We start from the raw sequence: 18,821 nt of genomic DNA on the forward strand, positions 1-18,821 counted from the left end.
CCCCGCCCCAAGCCCCGCCCCTTGCCCCGCCCCGCCATCACGAGCTGCGCGGGTTCCGGGTGCGGGCGGTGGCGCGGCGCGCGCAGGTGGGGCGGGGCGGGGCCGCGCGCGCGGAGATGCGCAGGAGGGCGGGGGAGGGGTCGCGGGGGCGTTGGGGGGGGTATGTGGGGGGGCAACAGGGGGGCGGGGATGGAGGCGCGGGGGTGGGGGTGTCGATGCGGCGCCAGAATTAGGGAGCGGGGTGCAGGGAGTGGGGGGGCCGCGACGCCGCGCGCGTGGGTTGTCCCGCGTGGGGCTGGGGGAAGGCAGAGCCTGGGGCGGGGGGATCGCCCCCCCCTTCGCCCGTGCGCCCCGACCCTCCTCCTCATGGGGGCGGAGCCCCTCGACTCCATGGGGGGGGCTGGATGTGCGGGATAACCCTCCCCCACCCCCCGATGCCGGCCGCCCCCGGCCCCGAGTGGGGCTCCCCAGGCGCTGGGCACCCCTCTGCCGCCTCCCGGGGGTGCGCGGGGAGCGTCCTCCTGGGCGGGGGGCGTGTCGGGACCCCCCCGCGGTCCCTGCCCGGCCCCACGGGTTATTACCGGCGCGGTGGGCTGCTACTACCGGGGCGGTTGTGCGTTAGGCTGTGGGTCCGTCCGGCGGGGCCGCCCGCCCGCGTCCCCATGCAGAGAGGAGCTGACAGCGGGCCATGAGCAACGCCACGGCCCCCACGGCCCCGGGTGCAGCGGGCGACTCGCTGGTGGGCTACGTCCTGGGCCCCTTCCTCCTCGTCACCCTCCTGGGTGCCATCCTGGCCGCGGTGAGTGCGTGGGGAGGGCCGGGTGGGCCGAAACGCCGCCCCGCGCCCGCTCACGCCTTCGCTGCTCTCCTTGCAGGTGATGTACGTCCGGAAGAAGCGGAGGTGAGCGGGGGGGGCGCGGGGCTGGCGCGGGGTTGGGGGGGAGCTGTGGCACCTGTCGCCGCTCAGCCGTCGGTCCCCCTGCCAGGTTTGACCGTCTGCGCCACCGGCTGCTGCCCATGTACAGCTACGACCCGGCCGAGGAGCTGCAGGAGTCCGAGCAGGAGCTGCTGGTGGAGGCGGAGGACGCCCGGGTGCGTGAGCCGCGGCGTTTCGGGGACAGGAGTTGGGTTTCGGGGACGTGGACAGGCAGGGCGGCTGCGTGGGTCGCGTACCCGCCGTGCAGGGTGCTGCCGGGAATTGCTATTTATCTAGAATTTTGCATGAAAAAAATTAGCATTAAGCAACACAACGATAAGTTAGGGAGCCCACGGGGGCTGCTGAGCCTGGGTGGGAGCCCGCGGCGCCAGCCTGCCCTGAGGGAGCACCATGCTCTGGGAGCCGGGCGAGGGTTTGGGAGCCGCGGGGTGTTTGGGATCAGACGGTTTTTGGGAGGGTCAGACTGTGCCTGCGCACCCGGGGCTCCTCCACCCGCCCTGGTGCCGCTGGGGGTTGCTTTGCCCCCCCCCCGGCGCAGCACCGGCGGGGGTCTGGGCACCCGGCGTGCTGAGGGCACGCTCTCTGTTGCAGGTGGTGCCCGGCTGGGGGGGCCCCTCGCCCCACCGGCCCCTGCGCAGGGACTGGAAGGCCTGATGCTGCCCGGAGCGCTGGGACCGAATCCTGCCCGCGGGAGGCAAGGGGGGACGGTGTCCTCACCGCCGCTGCTGCCGTCGCGTCCGCCGGGAAGGGCAGGGTGCGCCCACGGTAGGGTGACGATGCCGGCGGCCGCTGCCTGGGACTGATGATAGTGGGTTATCTCCCACCTCAGTGCCTGTTTTTTGCCTTTTTTTTTTTTTGCTTGAACCGCCCCGCCAGCCCCTTAACACGCACTGGGCAGGACGGCTGGGGCTGGCACCCTGGCAGGGGAGCAGCCGGGCTCCGGGGCTTTGCGGGGTGCGGAGGGCAGGACGCAGAGGAGCAGCGCAGCGCATGCGAGAGCAAATAAACGTGTTTCTCTACGTTCTGCCAAGAGCCTCCCGCATCGGGCAGGGAAGGTTTTCAGCAGCGAAGCCTGACGCCGGGGCGGGGGGTCAGCATCGCACATCCCTGCCTCGGCAGCATCATGGCTTGGTTTGGTAGTAAAAAGGCACCAAGGATGGGAGTTGGGGGAGAGGGGGGATGGACAGGGCAGGGTTTTGCCTGTTTCTGTTTCCATCAGCAGCTCCCGTCCGTCCCTGCGGAGGATGGCTGGCACCATCATGGATGTCCCTCGGAGAAGGCACCGTGCGGAGTGACTGCTCCGTGCCTGCGGGCTCTCCCTGCGTGGAGAAAACCTGCTCCCACCCCGCTCCCGGGCACTGGACCCCAGCCAGAGTCCCAGGCAGAGGCGTCAAACATCCATAAAATGTTTTATTCAAGTAACTGCAAATAGGAAACCCAAAGGTCGTTAACAGTGGACCAAAAAAAACCCAAAAAAACTACCCAACCAAACCCCAATTTTCTCCCGCTGGGGCCGCCCGGCACCGACCTCCGGTCCCGCTGCAGCCGTCGTGCAAGGGGCAGCGCAGCAGGGGGAGCATCCCGTGGTCCCCCTGACGCCACCGCCCTACCAGCCTCTACCCCTTGGAACAGCAGAACAACCTAGAGCTTAAAATATCAATTTAAAAAAAAAAAAAAACAAAACCAAAAAAGGGGAAGAAAAAAGAAAAACCCCACAGCCCCCAGCGACACCCCAAAAAAAGGAAACACCGAGCCAATGATGCCCCGGCAGCTGGCACAGCAGCAGCACGTTTGTGAGTTCAGAGAGTGGAACTTAAATATCCAGAGGTAGTTGTGAATGAAAGGAAAAAAAAAAAAGTACTAAAAAAAATATATATATATACCAGAACCTATGAGGAAAGGGCTGCCCCGAGCCGGCCCCACGTGGGCACCCCGGGGACGGCACCGAGCCCCAGCATCACCACGGGAGCTGCTCTCCCACGCACAGTGCAGTCACCCAGGACTTGGGAGGGGGGGATACAAGGCGGGGTTGCCTGGGGTAGCAGCAGGCCAGAGCAAAGGTCTAATGTATTTGGGGGTCTTGCCTTTGCTGCCCCACCCCCATCCCCCCAATCTCTTCCCTGCAGATGCGCCAGGGCAAAGCCCGGTGCTGGGGGCACAACCAGCACCTGCTTTGGATGGGTGAGAGCACTGCACTGGGTGGGGGGGAGAGCAAAGGTGGTGGGGGTGGGGGTCTCAGCCCTGGCTCTCTGCCAGGCACCTGCTTTGCTAGTAGGGCTGCCCCAAAACCCAGCTCTGGGGAAAGGGGAGAGCCAGGGCTGCTCTCCCCCCCACCCCCAGGCCAGGGGGGCTGCAGGGGCTGCCTGGGTTGGGCCATTTTTCCAGTGCTGCCGTTGTCTGAGGGTGAGGAAGGAGCAGAGGAGGGAGGAGGAAAAAGCCAGGGCGGCACAGTGGGTTTCTCCCTATCCCTCTCCCCCAGCCGCTGAGGACACGGGACCGTCGGGCGATGAGGTAGCGCCGGTTCGGGAGGTTTCACTGCTCCTCCTCGGATGACTCCTGGGAAATGGTCACCTCCTCCTCGTCCTGCTGCTGCAAGGCAAGGGAGTGTAGTTGGGGGGGGTGCCGTGGGCTGCAGACACCCCCCATCGCCCTCGGACAAAGGGCTGACCAAGCACATCACGCCCCTTGTGCAAAGAGGGAAATTGAGGCACCAGCACCCTCCTGGCTTTGGGGACTGGTCCTTGCTCCAGGTTTAACCACTACGGGTTAAATCCCAGGTAAGAAACCCCCCGCGTGGGCTCGCAGCGAGGAGGACGGAGCCGCACACCCTGGGTGCACGCGCACCCTGCAAGAGCAAGGCTGGGGTCCCCAGCACCACTGCCGTGTCCCCAAGTGCCACCGGGGGGGTGGTGGCAGTAGGACAGCGTGTCCGTGTCTGGTCCCGCACGCTGGGGCGGGCAGGCGTGAGCATCGTGGCCCCGCACGCGGCGGTGAGTCAGGGCTGAGTGTGAGCGTGAGTCAGCGCCGGCCCCCGCTTCCTCCTGCTTCATTCATAAAAAAAAAAAAGGGAGCCGCTGCCGGCGGCAGCCGCCAAAGCAGGACACGGTGTCCCCGGCACAGCCCCGCCGGCACGGGATGGGCTCAGTCCCACCCTGCTGAACCAGCTTCCTGCCCTGGGGTCCCCGAAACAACCCCTGGTGCCGTGACACCGGTGCAGGAGACCCCAGCATGCAACCCCCCCGCCCCAGTATGCAGCCCCGGCTGGTCCCAGCCCCTCACCCTCCATAAGGAAGTTCAGTGGGAAAAGGGGCAAAGCCCCACATGGGGCAGAGCAGCTGCACCCTGAGGATGCTCGTGGGTGGCTCTTGTGTCCCAGTGCCTTGTGGGAGGTGGGTGCAGGATGTGGGCTGGGGACAGCGGGATGTGCACGCTAGGGAGATGAAACTTGCTCCCAACCGTGGTGCTCATGGGTGCCCGGCAGCCACCTGAGCTCCCTGGGGGCTGCAAACTGGGGGGGGGGGGGGGGGGGGGAAGGGGAGAGTGGGGGAGGAATGAACCGGAGGAGGGAAAGCACAAAATAAGAGGGTGGCCATAGTGCATGGAAGCAGCGGGGGTGTTGCTGCACACACAGGCTGCAGGAATGCTGCACAGGTGACGCAGCGGGTGCCCTGTCTGCCGTGTGCCAACGTGCCACCGAGGCAGGACCAGCCGCCTCTGGTGTGCTGCTCCCGGGGCTGGGGGGAGCCAGGGGACCCAGCACGGCTCAGTCCCCCCAGTGCTGGCACTGGGGCATGGCATGGCCGGGTCCGAAGCCTGTCCCGTGCCATGCTGTGTCCCCTTTTTGCTCAGTGCTCTGCCCTCCTCCAGCCCAGCAGCATCTCTCTCAGACTTGTGGGGACAGCCGGGGGGGCTGCCATGCCCCAAAAGTGCCCAGCACCCTGCCAGGATGGAGGAAGAAGGGAAAAGCCCACTCACTGATTTTTTGGGTCGGCCTCGAGGTTTTCTCCCTGGTGTGACTGCAGCTTTCTGAGGAAAAAAAAAATAGATGTTTTGGTCAGGCTGGGGCCATCCCCTTGTCCCTGGGATGCTGCTGGGGGGCAGGCAGCGTTCCCCTTCCTCCCAGCCACGACTGCCAAATTCATCATCCCAGTGGCATCTCTCGGGCTGCTGCACCCAGGTGGTCCCGGGGCTGCAGCCAGGCCCCCCCAGCCCCCCTCGCCACCGGCTTCCAGCACCATGGGACAGCCCCGGCCCCGTGACTCACGAGGTGGGTGCAGGATGTGAGTCGCATGTTTTGCAAACAGGTTTCTTGTGTGTGTCCACACGCTGACACATGCAGTCTCTGACTCCACCCCCCCTTCCCTGGGGGCCAGCACTGTGACCCCCCCTCCCAGGGGTCCATCTGCCCTGAATTAGCCATAATTGAGCTCAAAATGGACCCGTCGTCCCAGCGCACGGTTGCTCAGTCGGAGCAGCCCCTGTTCCCAGCCACCTACCCTGCCTTTCGGGGCAGCCTTGTTTTTACTGCCCTTCGGCCGTCCGCGGGGTCTCTTGGGGGTCGGGGCCTCACTGGGCTCCTGCTGGAGGGAGAGCAGAGGGGGGGTCACTGTGGATGGGGGTCCCTGGGAAGGGATGCATGCCCAGGGCAGCTCCAGGCTGGGAGTCCTGTTCTCCTCAGCAGACCCCACCAGGGCAGAGACGCTCTCGCCCGTGGTACTGGGAGGACTGGTTGCACTGGGATCAGCAGTCAGAGGCTCCTGTGTGTCCTTCAGCCAAGCGCGTACGTGACCTGTCCCGCCCTGGCATTAATCACTCGGCTTAGCCGGATGGCCCCCACTGGTTTCTCAGCCCTGGACCCCAGCTCGCTGGCAGTGCCACTGCCTGGTAAAGTGTCGGGAAATGCCAAATTGCCTTTTCTGCAGGAAAATGATGGGCACAAACCCCATCTGTGCCGGGGGGGGTGGGGTCAGGGGCAGGGGGTTGGCACCACAAAGGCTCTGGCAGCATCTTATCCCTCTGAGCAGCTTTTGCTAATGGAGCTTTAATTAGCCTGTCTGCAATGGCAGGTTCAGCTGCAGCCTTGGGAGGAGCAAGGGGAGGGCCCAAGACTTTCCCTGGGCGTGGAGGAGCTCTGGGGTGTTGCAGGGCTGAGGTGGGGGGGCTGGCTATGAAGACCCCCAGAGGGGATTTGCTGCCAGTGAGGTGTTGCCTGAAGGGAGGTAATGGGGTCTGCACAGGTGGGCATCCCCATCCCCTGCCTGGGGAATGCTGCTGGGGTACAAGCAGAGAGTGGTTCTTGCTGCCCCATAGCCTGGGGGTGCCCAGTGGGGTGCCCAGCCCTGGAGGGCATTGATGTGGACAGAGCTGCCTAGCGGGGTCGCCCCCCTTCCTCCCAGGGGACCCCACATACCTGTGGCTTCTTCCTGGGCCGCCCCCGGCCCCTCTTCTCTGACACGTCCTTCTCCCCCTTGGAGGCCAGGGGCTGGCTGGATTTGGAGCCAGATTCACTCATCGTCCTTCCAGCGGTGGTGAGGAGGAGCTGGAGGGGAGGAAGGTTGGTCAGGGGTGGCTTGCCACACCGGCCGGTGCCGCTCTCCCCAGCCCTCACCCCGGCGGCAGGCGGGTGCTGGGGGCTGCGGAAGTGACTCACGGGGCTGCAAGGGATGAGCGGAGCTGCCGGAGCCTCCTGCGGGGTCAGCCCAGCCATGGTCATGCCCCTGCTACCGGGTAAGGATGCTCCCCCACTCCCCCCAGCAGCTACCTGGCGCTGCTGTGGGGATGGAGGTGACCGGTGGGGTATCAGCAAGGACAGGAGGTGACAAGGACCAGGGTCCCCCCTCTAAGAATGACTCTTAGAATTAAAATTCAGCTGAAATGAGCAACTTCTGCCCTACCCCAGCCCTTCCTGGAGGCTTGCCCGCGTCCTGCTCCTCTCCTGTGTGGAGTGGGGACCAGCCCGTGCCCAGGGCACTGCCAGGGCTGGCAAAGCCCGCAGGGGAGAAACCAAAAGCATTGCTAAGAGTTGCCTAGAAGAGACCCCCTGCTTCTAGTTTTTTTAACCCCCCGAGCCCATTCAGCAGCACCATGCCGTGGGATGCAGGGATTTTCTGCCCCAAAACCGCAGAGCACCTCGGGCAGGTGAGACCCTTCCTCCCGCTGCTGCAAAGCCAGTATCTGCAAAACCGCCCCTGCTGCACCCATGTCCTTTCTGCAAACAGACCTTTGGCCCACGCTGGTCCCAGCCGTGCAACCCCTCACGCAGCCACTCCCCGGCGATGTGCCAGTGCGCAAGCCCAGGTCAGCTCTGATGCACAGGGATGGAGCAACGTGTCTGAGGCTGCAAGACCGGACTCTGGCGATGGGACCCCGGTGCCGCTCCCCACACTCGTGGCCCTAATCACCAGCCCCACGTGGGAGTTTCTCCTTGTGCCGGCTGGGCAATGTTCTGGGTGCTCTGATCTGCCTCACCCATGCCTACTCCCTGCCTTCCCCAGGGTGGGTTTGCAGCTGCAGCCCTCCCAGGGATGCAGCCTGCATCCTCCCATCACCAGCTGGGGAGCAAAACAAAGCGGCTGCCGGGCAGGATCCTGCCCCAAGCCCACGGCACCAACACCTCGCTGAATCAGCCCGTGCCCTGGCGCTAAGACAGCTCCTGGGGTCCCCAGCAGGTATTTGGGGAGCAGCATCTCAGCCAGCCCTTCCCACAGAGCCCATCCCCTTTCCCAAAAAGAAGAGCAGCTCCAGATTTAATCTGGAGTCCTTGAATTCCTAGACACGCTGCCGGCACTGGCAAGTTGGAACAGGACAAGCAGTGGCATGGCACCAGGGGCCTCCGGGCATCCCCACGGGGGTTCCAGGGTGGTGCAGGGTCCCACAGCCCTGCTCCCCCCACCCTGCCTCGACGCCTGGCACCACTGCACCCAGGGTGCGATGCTGCAGCCCTGACCCTGCTCCTGCCACGCTGGCTGGCTTCAGGGACAGGCACCACCTGGGGACTTGTCCTATGGATGCTGGCTTGTCCCATCCCCTGTGCACATCCCAAAGGGCTGGATGGCTCTCCTTGCTCACAGGACAACCCCACAGATGAAAAGGCGCCATCTTCCCCTCTCCACCTCAATGCTTCCCCAGCAGTGATGGGGAAACCTGCTTTTCCAGAGCCGTGGGGCTGGTTCCACACCCAGCTCCCAGCCCAGGAGCCAGGAGGATGCCAGCACAGCCCCGGTGCTTACTGGTGTCCCCAAGCACAGGGTATCTGCTCTACACCTCGGTTGGGTGACCACAGCCATGCAGAGGGGGACACCTGCTCCGAGAAGTGATGTGATGCTTCCCAGCAGAAATAGGGCTGCGAGAGCAGCACCCTGGTCTCACTGCCTGTAAGTGCAGGGCTTGGAGATGCCTGGGAGACTTGGCTAGAAAATCACGGTGTTGCTTTGGGCTGGGTGCTGCAACCCCACCGGGACACCCCTGCCTCTGGGCATGGTCCCCTGCATCCCTGCCCTGGGTCTGATGTCTCCAGAGCGTGGCAGCCCCCCGGCACAGCTTTTCCTACAGGTACAAGGTTGTGTGCCTGGTCTGCATGCAAAGACCGAGGCATGCTTCCTACCTCTGCCTACAGGGTTAATACCTCTTAGTTTTGAGCAACTGGTTTCAATCTGGATGGTGTTAAAGCAGCCAGGACAGTGCTACTGGGGAGAGCAGGGCAGTGGAGGGCAGCCGGGGTGCTGAGATTAAATCGGGGATGCTAAGCCTCATCAGGGCGGTTGGAGCAGGCACAGGCAAGACGTGCGGTGCGAGGAGCCACGCACAGACCTTCAAGGCTTTTTAAAAAAAACATGTGTCAGCTCCTGCTCCCCTCTGGAAGTGACTCATGAGTGCAAAACAACAACAAAAAACACCCCCAGATTTTTTTTTTTCTTTTTTTGGGAGACAGAAACTGTGCTGTGGTGCAAACACCCCAAAAATATTACTCACAGCATCCCAGAGCCCTTCAGGGGGTTTCTTAGAAAAAAAAAAGGTATGGTTTAGATTTAGTGAAGAAAAATGCCAGCTGGCTGACCGGGGGCTGCGGTGGGTTTGTCTCTTTTTAAGTCAATCTTTCTCAGAGGAAACGCAGCCTCCAAGCCGTACCGTACCCTCTCCAGTAGCTGGAAACAGATGGGCCCAGTATAGCCCCCACCCTGCCACACTCTCCACTGCCACACCGGGAGTGGGCACAGGCCCCACACGGTGGCTCTGGCCAGCGATGCTGTGGGACACCCGCCCCCCCGCCGTGGGGATGCCACAGGGTACAGCCCCCCGTGAGCCAGAGCCTGCCACCACGGAGTTGTTGGTGCTGGGGAAAGCGCGTGCACAACCCACCCATCCCTCCGCCGCCTCCGAGCTCTCCCCAGGGCCTGCAGAGCTGAAACCACCCCGGGGGACCGGGGGCTCCCTGCCTTGCTCTGGCAGAAAGGGATGAGGAGGGTGCCAGGGTGGAAGAGGGGGGGGATGCTCCTCTCTCCCATGCCAGCACCTTCCCAGCTAGCACCCCTTTTCCCATGAGCGGCCCCTTTTCCCACGATGTCCCTGGCTCGGCGGCACCTGCCCAGCCCCGGGAGCACCCCGAGCCCGCAGGATGGTGCTGGGCACACGGCGGGAAACAGCTCCAGCCCCGCTCTGTGCATCAAAGCCATACAGGAGAGAGGGAGGCAGCAGCTGTGTTGCCATGGAGGAAAGGAAGCAGCTGAGAGAGAAACCTTTCCGCGCAGGGAGGAATCAGTTGGAGATGAGGGCAGGGGACTGCTGGGCTCCCTGAGGCTGGGAGGGATAAACCTCTGCAAGGGTTGGAGGTGGAGGGGCTACATCTACCTCTCCATCGATGGAGTTGGGGGGATAAAAAACTCCTCCCCTCTCCATCCCTATGGATGGTGAGCTGCCGGGTTCTCCTCCCAGAGCCCCATCGGCTCCCTCTGCTCCACAACATGAGCTGGGCCGTTCTCAGCAAACCACCTCTGGCACAAGCAACGGTTGGGTTGCAAAAGAGACAACCTGGCCCCTCGGAGCGACGCTCCTGGCTGCCCCTGGGCCTGCTCCTGCCTTCCCCCACCCGCCCGCGCTGGCTTACACCGCTCCGTGCAAACAACCCCATAAATCCCCCGCTCCTGCCACCTACTCTTAGATTAAACAAACCAGCCCAGGAGAAGCAGGGAGACAGGCGGTGGCTTAGATCTTTTTTTTTTTTTAAAAAAAGAATTAAATCGAAATATCTCTTCACGCCCAGGAAATCTAGCCTGATTGCAGCTGGAGAAGGATCCCGGCCGCACCTCCTGGCAGAGGGAGGACGGGAGAGGGAGGAGGGGAAAGAAATAGTGGAGCAGAAGTTGAAGAGCCTGTTCGGCAGGGGTGCGAGGGCTGGGAAGGGATGTGCGCGGCTCCTCATTAGGACAAACCCTCCGTGGGGCTACTTTGAAGCACACACACACCACCACCCCCCCAAGGCCTGCTATTAAGGAAAGTCCACCCCCCTTCCTTCCTGGGCATGCATAATAAAAGGAAGTGATAAAAGAAAGGAAGGAGGGAGGTGGGGGAGAAAGAAAAGAGGCAGGAAGGGCACCATCACACGCTTTGTGAAGCCCCTGTCCTGGGGGGGTGTAATAAAACCCCTGGCGGAGCCAGCTCTGTGTGGCATCACCCACCCCCCACCCCCGGGGAAAGTGGGTGCGGGGCCCCATGGTCTCGCAGCGGGGAGCAGCGGGGGCACTGCCCCGGGGGGGCAGCCGAGCCCCAGCACTACAACTTTGCACCGACCTCCGGGGGGGTGCGTGTTCTTCCCCCACGCCGTGAGCCGGGCTTGGCCTGGCCCCTCGCCCCGGCCCCACGCACCTTGCACCGGCCCAGCCCCACGCACGGGTCCTCATCCCCGGCCGCGGCCCCACGCACCTTGCACGGTCTCATCCCCCAAGCGTGGTCCCGACCCCACGCAACATACACCGACACCCCCCTCCCCCGCACTTTGCACAAATCCCCCCCCTCACCCTACACCGCCCCCCCCCGCACTTTGCACCGGCCCGCCCCCGCACCCTACACCGACCCCCCCACGCACCCAACGAGCCCGGGCATCACCCGAAACCGAGTAAGTGGAGGAAAAGTCCCGCCGCCCCGGGAGCGACCGGCACCGGGGACCCCCGCCCACCCCCCCTCCCCACGGACCCGCCAGGTGCATCACCCTATTAATAACAATAATTAATAAGAATAATAAAGAGAGGCATTGCAGAGCCGGCCCGCCGCACGCACACGCGCGTCCTTGCAACCACACAGCGACCCGGGGGCGATCGTGCACAGCATGCGGGGAGGGGGGAAGCAAAGCCCAGGGACACCCACCCCCCCACCCCCCCCCCAGCACCCCCGATCCCCCCCGCACCCCCCGGAGCAGAAAGGAAAGAGGAAGGCCGGCACTCACAGTCAGCTTGATCTCGGAGCTGGGTGCTTGGGGGTGGGTTTTTTTGGGTGCTGGGTTTTTTTTAGGGGGGGGTTGGTTTGGGGTTTTTTTTTGGTTTGTTTGTTTTTTTTTTCTCCTGGCGTGTCTGTGTTGTGAAGCGAATTAAACCCCCCCCTCCTGGCGGCTGCTGCTGCTCGCAAATGCGGATCTGAAAGGAGAAGGCAGAGAGAGAGGGAGGCTGCGACTCACACACGCATCCACAGCCCAGCCAGGCCCCCCTCTTATTTATATAAATAATAAAGAGAGGGAAAAAAAAAATTGCTCCAGGAGGAAGGAAGCTGGGTCAAAATCATTTGCAGGGAGCGAGGAAAAAAAAAATAGGAAAGAGGGGGGAGAAGGGGGGGGGGGGGGGGAAGGAGCGAGCTCCCAGCCTTACTGGAGGGGATCCAGCTGCTAAAAATAGCAAAATCACACTCGAAATTAAATAAGGGCAAACAGGCTAAGGGGAGCTTCCAGCCCTTGCGGAGCGGGAGAGGAGGAGCCGGGCTGCATCACGGCGGCGGGGGCGGGCGGCGGCGGGGCCGGGAGCGATAGGTCCGTTCAAAGGGCCGGGGCGGGCGGCGGCGGCTGCTCCCCCCCTCCCCTCCCCGAGCCCCGCGGCCGGCGGAGGGACCCCCCGGGGGCTGATGGAGACATCCCTCCCCCCCCGCCCCAGGATGCTCCGGGGATGCTGCTGGCTGGGGCCGTGCGGTGGGTGCGGGTACCCCGCGATGGCCCCCCCCCCCAGCCCCATGCAGAGTGGGCAGCCGTGTTCTGGGCTGGCGTGGAGGGGTTTGGCATCACCGGGGAGGCCATGCACCGGCTCCGGTACCGATGGGCAAAGCACGATGCTTCCTTTTGCTGCCCCCCTGGCAGGTTAACCCCACCCTCACTCCCCCCCCCAAAAAAAAAACCAAACCCCAGTCTGCATCTGGAGGCACCAGCAGCAGGTGCTCCATCCCCGGGGTCTCCCAGGGCCAGCTGGGGTTTGTCACCATATTTATTTTATTTTCCATTGCAGCACCACTGTAGAAATGGGAGGTGGGTGTGGAAGCGAGTCCCACCTGGCGCGGTGGGAGTCCGGGAGCTGGTAAGCGGCCCTGGGGATCTGCTGGGTTTAAGCAGGCAGCGCGCTTGGTCTGCAGAAAAGCTTTATTCTGAATTCCCACAGTCTGCTTTGGAAGTGGTTTAGGTCAGTCCGGAATAGGAGCTGAGGTCAGCTCTCCAGGTAGGTACCCCAAAAACCAGAGCCCTGTTGTGTCGGGGACAATGTTGTCCAGGGCATGTCAGGCATTTTGGATCTCATGGTGGGTTTTTCTGATGGGACCCAAGGAAATCCAGAGCTCAGCATCTTCTGAGGGACAGGACTTTGCCAAATTCCCTCAAACTCCTGCAGGAACTCCAATTGCAAATTCAATGGAAGCTCTGACTTTGGTGCTTTCGACCATCCTGACAGTAAGCGTTGACATCTGGAGTTAGGAGCCAAACTTTAGACTGGCCAATGATGGATTTCAGTCTCAGGCAAGTTTTTGTTAAAAAAAAGCGCCTTTAAAAATATGAAACTTGGAATTACTGATATCTCATGTGTAAAACTTCTTCAGCAGGGAAGATTTACAATGTAAAAAGAAACAAATCAAACCGAGCAAGGCTTGTGGCACTTTCTGTTTTGCTGATTGTTATTTGGATTTCTGAAATCCCCTGTAAATTCCCCTGACTAAAACACAATCAAAGCAGTGTCCCCTTCTGATGATTAAAAAATGAAAGCAAAGAGAGGGGGAAAAAATGCCCTGTAAGAGGCTGACCTGTTTTCAAATGCCTGCAAAAAGAACGGGCATCACCCTGCTTTGCTTGCACGGCGATGTTTCGGGGCTGAGCCCGGCCGTGGCTCCCTGACCTGGTGATGGCGGCGGGTCTCCTCCGTCCGAGGGCCTCGCATCCAGGCAAGGTGGTGTTTGCAGATCCCAGGCATCCTTTTTTTTTTTTCCCCTAAAATTGATGTCCCCCCAGCTGTGGGCAGCCCTGCCTGGGTTCGGGGGTGCCGGGGTGCCTTCTGCCTGCAGCAGCCCCAGCCTTGCCCACGGCCGCACTCAGGCTTCCCCCTTTGCTCTGAGCCTGGCGAGGAATTTGGTTTCTGTCCCTGGCAGAGGCTCGTTGTTATTAATATCCCTTGTTATTTATTCTGCAGTGGCGGTGAATGGCTGTAACTGGAGAACTGTGAACAACCAGGGCTGCTCTTTCTTGCTTTGATCCCTGAATCTTTTGGCAATTCCCCACTCACTGAGCCCACGCCGGAGCCTCCCCGAGCCGGGTTCATCCGTGGGGTGACCACTTGGTCTTTAAAGCAAAATAGTGCTGCGGTGGTCCCCCAAAACTGAAGCGCAGCGGTGGGACGCTCCCAGCAGCCAGGAGCTACACCCCGATGGGAAACCAGCACACAACTGTGCGCAATGGGGCGATATGGGGGGAAAAAAATGGGATTTGGGGAGGTGGGATTTGTTTGGTGCTCAGGGTGTGTTTGCCAGGATGGGAGGACCCATAGGGTATCAGAAATAGCCTGGCAATGCACCGCAGCAAGATCTGCACCGGCGGGGAGGGGGCCGTGGGGCAGTGCCCCCCACTTTAAATAGAAATCTGTGGGTGTGCGGTGCCCGTGCAGCAAGGTGAGGCACAGGGAGGTGCGAGGCGGCTTGGATTCGAGCAGAGCCCAGTCCTGGGCTCAGAATTTCAGTCCAGGAAGATAATTTTCACTTTTGTTTTTGTAGTTTTCCCGAGTTAAAGCCTGTGGCCGGTGCAGATTTGGGAGCAGAACCGGCGAGGTTCGCCCAACCCACAGTTCAGTTCTGCACTGAGACCAGAAAGTGAAAATGGCTGGAAACAAGGAAACAAGAAGTGATTTATTTTTTTCCCCCCATCGCGGCTGAGCCTGACGCAGGGTGCGGGGTCAGCGTTGCACCGAGCTGTGCTGCCCCACGTTATCCCGGTGAGCCAAACAGGCTGGGAAGGCCGCTGGGATGCAGGCAGGGGATGATGTCCCTGGCCGGGGTGTTTGCGGGCATGGCCGGCCATGGCGGGAGGGCATGGGGACGGGGACGGGGACGGGGCCTTTGTTTCCCCTCCAGTCTTTGTTTCCCTGCGGCCCCATTGATGAAGCCCCATGTGGCCAAACAGCCTCGGACCCACCCTGAAACAGTCCTTTTAATTTGATTAAACAGCTCCTTCCTTCTCCCCCCCACCCCCACTCCCTGCCCCGAGGCAGGGTGGATTTAACACTCACCAGTGCAGTATTTTCCTGTAGCCCTATTCCGGGGACAAATTCCTAAATCACCTGATAAATTATAGGCTTAATGCTTCTTTTGAGAGTGCTGAGTTTGCAGGACACAGTGATGCTGGCACCGTGGGATGCATGTACTGCAGATGTGGGGTGCACACATGAATTATTGAGTACCCCTATTTTTCAAATTGGTGTTTCAGATCTGGGAGGTGACCTGATGGGGAAGTGGGTGCCCAGTGCTTGGGAAAAGCTGTGCATCCACAAGGCCCCCTGAAAAGAAGGTGCTTGAAATCATTCCCTGCTTCTTCGGCTCAGCAGGGCTCTGCAAAACTGCAGGCACCGATTGTCTACCCCCAAAATGCAGCTGCCTCCAGAGGGGATGTGGGGGACCAGAGGATGGCCCCGAGGGGGAGGACATCTCATCCCACACTGCCCTGCGTCCCGGCGACTGCCACCGAGCCCTGCAAAGCTGCATATGGGATTTGGGTGCCTAATTCCTGCTAATTTCCCTGGGAAAGGGGAAACCAGATCCTCTAAGGCAGCTCTGGAAAAAACCTCAGCCCAGGTTGTTGGGTAATTGGAAGGGCTACCCGACTAATTAAGAGCGTGGTGTGTTTGGCACCTCCAAAGCCCTCTTGAACACCAGTTAATTAATCCACGTGGTTCTGGGTCTTGCAGAGATAGGTGACATTACCCTTTTTTCACACATGGGGGAACGTGTGTATTGGAGGTGGGGAGACTTGTCTGAGGCCAGGTGAAGAGCACGTTTCACCGGTGTCAGTGTCAGGTCCGGTGCTCCTGGTGCACCGTGTCCCTCTCAGATCCCTGTCAGTGTCAGGTCCAGTGCTCCTGGTGCACCGTGTCCCTCTCAGATCCCTGTCAGTGTCAGGTCTGGTGCTCCCGGTGCACCGTGTCCCTCTCAGATCCCTTTACTCAACGTTGCTGGTCGCTGGGATTTGTGTTTCACGCTGTGCCTGGAGCACGCCCCTGCGCCGCTCCAGTCCCCGGCTGCGCTGCGCGGAGTGTTTGCTGAGGATCCTTCTTCTGCGCAAGCGGTTTTGCAAAATGCAAAGGCAGGACTTGGCTTGCTCTGAAGCTGAGTGTTCTCATTTCCAGCATCCTCGGGTTGATGGAGGCAGGGGCACATATTTGGCTCCTCTGTATGGAGGAACACCTCTCCCCACAGCCTCCTGGATGCTCTCGGTGTCTCTGAGAACGGGACATGTCTTGGCTGGCAAAAACCAGTTCAGCTGCAGAAGGTGCACGAGGCTGGGCAGGGGGACAGCAGCAAGGTCTGACCCAGGTCTGGGCTTACTGTTTCAGTCATGTCCATCCATTCCACCCATTTCTGCCCAAAGCTGCTCCTTCTCTGCAAGATAAGTGATGGCAGCACAAGGAAGAAAGCTCTGCAGACTGGTCCAAGATGATTAACCACCTTTGTTAATTCTTTCCCAGCACAATACAGTGAGCATCACATTTACCCTGCTGGGTGTTTCTAACTTACTCAAGGCACCGCAGGGCTGAACTCCTGGCTGCAGCTCCCATCCTGGGAGCACATCTCCGGCATCGAGCACCCTGAGAGCACAGCCCTCAGGAAGGGCTTTGCTGAGATGTGCCGTGTCCTGAAGAGTCTCCAGCAGAGAAGGAACACTTCGCCTTCCTCAAAGAAGCAGAAGGACTTGTCCACGTCCATGTGGGAGATGTGGTAGTAGAGTGGGGCTCATGAGACCATCCTTCCTCCCATTGCTGTTACCTTGGAGCTTGCGTGAAAATTCATGCTGAAATATTTATTACTGACTGCAATCGATAGTTAGCCCCCAGGAAAAGACATTTCTGGCAGCTGGCTCCTCTGCTTGCTTTTGGAGGGCAGTACAGGGCCGAGGTGTGTGGGTTGCTGAGCACCTGCGCCCAGGGGGGAAACGAGGTGGAAATGGGGGGGCTGAGCATGGGGGAGAAGGGCTGCCATGGGTGTGCAGGGGTCTCTGTGGAGCCCACCTTGGCGCAAAGCTGGAGGGGAAGGAGGGAAAATTAAGCCTAACACCTGTCCCAACCCTCCAGAGTCCAGAGGCCCAGGCTGATGAAGGGCGTGGGTGCCCTTTGTGGATGGGAAGAAGTGGGCAAATCTGCCTGGACCAAACCAAGCATGTCAAGTACTGCCTTGTTTTGAAAGCTCTGCCAGGAATTCACCCCTGGGACGCTTGACCGCCTGGATGGAGAGTCACAGGGCTGGTACTGGCACTGCTGGGTGTCCCCCTTCGCCTGCCCCTCCAGCCGCGCTGCTGGATGTGGCATTTTGTGTTTGCAGCTGGGAGGCAAAGGGGGCTGTATCCCCTGACTCTGGGAGCTGGGGATTTAGGGGAGAGCTTATCTGCTTGGCCACAGCATGAGGCATCTCTGGCCATGCCAGAGGAACCAGAGGTGAAGCCACCCCCATCCCCATGGCACAAGGTCCCTGATAGGGGGACAGAGGCTGGGGGCAGGCGTGGGACCCCAAAGCTCTGATCAGCCAGAGCGACCACTGCCCTGTCCCTGTCCCACACACACCGTGTCTCATCCTTGCTCTTGTTCTCAGTCTCTAAAAACCCTGGCTTCAGGGGTGCTGAGCACCCTTGGGTGCTGCGTTGCTGCCTTCCACACTGCGTGGCTTGGGCTTCATCCCCCCTCAATCCCAGAAGCCAGGTTTCATTCCCCCCCTCCTTTAAACAAAAATTGGGATTTGCTATTAATCACCTGCCAGCAGGAGCCAGGCTTGGAGGGGGTCCCTGCCCCGGGCTCGGTGCTGCCTGGATCTGTACTATAGGTAAGCCCATATATGTAAAAGTATACATACATCCCATAACATACGTAGCTCCAGAGAGCACTGGCTGAGCCGCAGCAGCCCACACGGTGTAGGGTGAGCAGGATGAGCCGGTGGGGCTGGAAAGCGGCTCTGGCTCAGGCGGGGACGCTCCTGCTGTGCCCAGGCAGCCACCCCCTCCTGCACGCCCTGACGTGCCGGCACCCGTGGGGACATGTCCCTGACTGTCACCCTGCTCGGCTGCAGCAGGGTCTGGTTTACCTGCCTGAGCCCAGCCTGTGCCTCTCCCGTCCCCTGGGACGGTGAGGGTGCATTTTGGGTGCTGCTGTCAGCGGGATGGGGAAGGGTGTGTGTGGCTGCTTCGGCTTGGGTACCCGAGGGTGGAGCATCCCATTAGCTTTGGGGAGCTGCTCGGTGTCCCGCAGGCGGATGCCCCATGCTCCTTGGCCACCAGCCATGTCACCTCCCGGGGCCTGGGGTGGGCTGCGTGGCTCTGGCCCTGGCGGGGTAGCTGGGATGCTCTGGGGCTGCAGCCATCGCTGCGATGCACAATGGCCTTTTGTCTGCTGGGCTGCCCCGGGAACATCCCGCCATCCCAGTTTCCCAGTAACATGAAACCTCCTCGGGGTTGCCTGCTGGAGCACAAAGCCTGGGACGGCTGGGGGGGGGGGGGCGTGGGCAGCTCCGGCCCCGTGTTCCTGCCCCCCCCCCCTTCAGCACACATGCACTGAGCGTGTTGGGGCTCAGGTGGGTGGTGGGTGGCCACCAGCCGAGCCAGGGTCCTGCATCGCCTCACTCCTGCTAGAAAGGGGGTGGCATCAATCACGGGACCACCGGGAACGAAGCTGTGTGCCATCCCTGTGCCCATGGGAGCCTCTGAGCAAGGGTGTGGCTGACCTATGGTGAGGGCTCTGGCACCTTCCTCACCCTCAGCCTCCTCATCCTCAGCAGACCAAGAGCATCCCACCGTTGCTCCCCAGTCCTCCCTAGGGGCAGCCAGGGCATGTGCCAGTGGGTGAGAATATACCTGCAGGCCCTCCCCAGAGTCCGTTTTCCCTCTGCAGCCCCAGCCCAGCCTGCCCGGTGGCTTGGGGCTAACAAAGGGGGTAACGAGGCCGGGAGGACCTGCTGTAAATCATTAACGGGGGAGGTGGCGGAGGAGAATGCGAAGGGTCATTAATTGAGGACTTGCTGTCTGGCTTGCAAGGGAGTCTGGCTGCCTTATTCTTTTTTTAAATCAAGATGTTTTATTACAAGTGGCACATCAAAACTGAACTGGGCAGCAAAGAAGCTGGCGGTGACTGGCAGCATCCCAGCGGGGGCAGGTGCAACGTGGGACAGAGGTGCTGCAAGGGGTGGG

General features: G+C 61.3%; 2 protein-coding genes and 1 long non-coding RNA gene across 10 annotated transcripts; 2 read left to right on the plus strand and 1 right to left on the minus strand.

The window, feature by feature from the left end:
• On the plus strand, nt 1-1,956 carry SMIM29 (small integral membrane protein 29). Of its 2 annotated transcripts, XM_064471792.1 has the most exons (5): nt 1-86; nt 623-799; nt 876-901; nt 987-1,092; nt 1,529-1,956. In XM_064471792.1, the coding sequence occupies exons 2-5, from the start codon at nt 689-691 to the stop codon at nt 1,589-1,591; spliced, it is 306 nt and encodes a 101-aa protein (XP_064327862.1). In that variant the 5' UTR covers nt 1-86; nt 623-688; the 3' UTR covers nt 1,592-1,956. The 2 variants fall into 2 exon arrangements, with proteins under 2 accessions (XP_064327862.1, XP_064327863.1); XM_064471793.1 differs by lacking the exon at nt 1-86 and having other exon boundaries at nt 297-799.
• A 371-nt stretch (nt 1,957-2,327) lies between these two features.
• Nucleotides 2,328-10,883, minus strand: HMGA1 (high mobility group AT-hook 1). Of its 6 annotated transcripts, none has more exons than XM_064471786.1 (5): nt 10,799-10,883; nt 6,348-6,476; nt 5,434-5,517; nt 4,913-4,963; nt 2,328-3,526 (listed from the first exon to the last, which is right to left on the minus strand). In XM_064471786.1, exons 1-5 carry the CDS (start codon nt 10,868-10,870, stop codon nt 3,470-3,472), a joined length of 393 nt encoding a protein of 130 aa, XP_064327856.1. In that variant the 5' UTR covers nt 10,871-10,883; the 3' UTR covers nt 2,328-3,469. The 6 variants fall into 6 exon arrangements, with proteins under 6 accessions (XP_064327856.1, XP_064327861.1, XP_064327860.1 ...); XM_064471791.1 differs by having other exon boundaries at nt 10,856-10,877; XM_064471790.1 differs by lacking the exon at nt 10,799-10,883 and adding an exon at nt 7,067-7,141 and having other exon boundaries at nt 2,328-3,523; nt 5,434-5,514.
• Nucleotides 10,884-10,916: 33 nt separating this feature from the next.
• Nucleotides 10,917-16,475, plus strand: LOC135316860 (uncharacterized). 2 transcript variants are annotated; one of them, XR_010376077.1, is made up of 4 exons: nt 10,917-11,048; nt 12,415-12,483; nt 14,156-14,373; nt 14,865-16,475. It is a non-coding gene; the product is annotated as an uncharacterized LOC135316860 (long non-coding RNA). The 2 variants fall into 2 exon arrangements; XR_010376078.1 differs by having other exon boundaries at nt 15,781-16,475.
• The last annotated feature ends 2,346 nt before the right edge of the window (nt 16,476-18,821 follow it).

The sequence above is a fragment of the Phalacrocorax carbo genome, chromosome 23, assembly GCF_963921805.1.
Source record: "Phalacrocorax carbo chromosome 23, bPhaCar2.1, whole genome shotgun sequence".
NCBI lineage: Eukaryota > Metazoa > Chordata > Aves > Suliformes > Phalacrocoracidae > Phalacrocorax > Phalacrocorax carbo.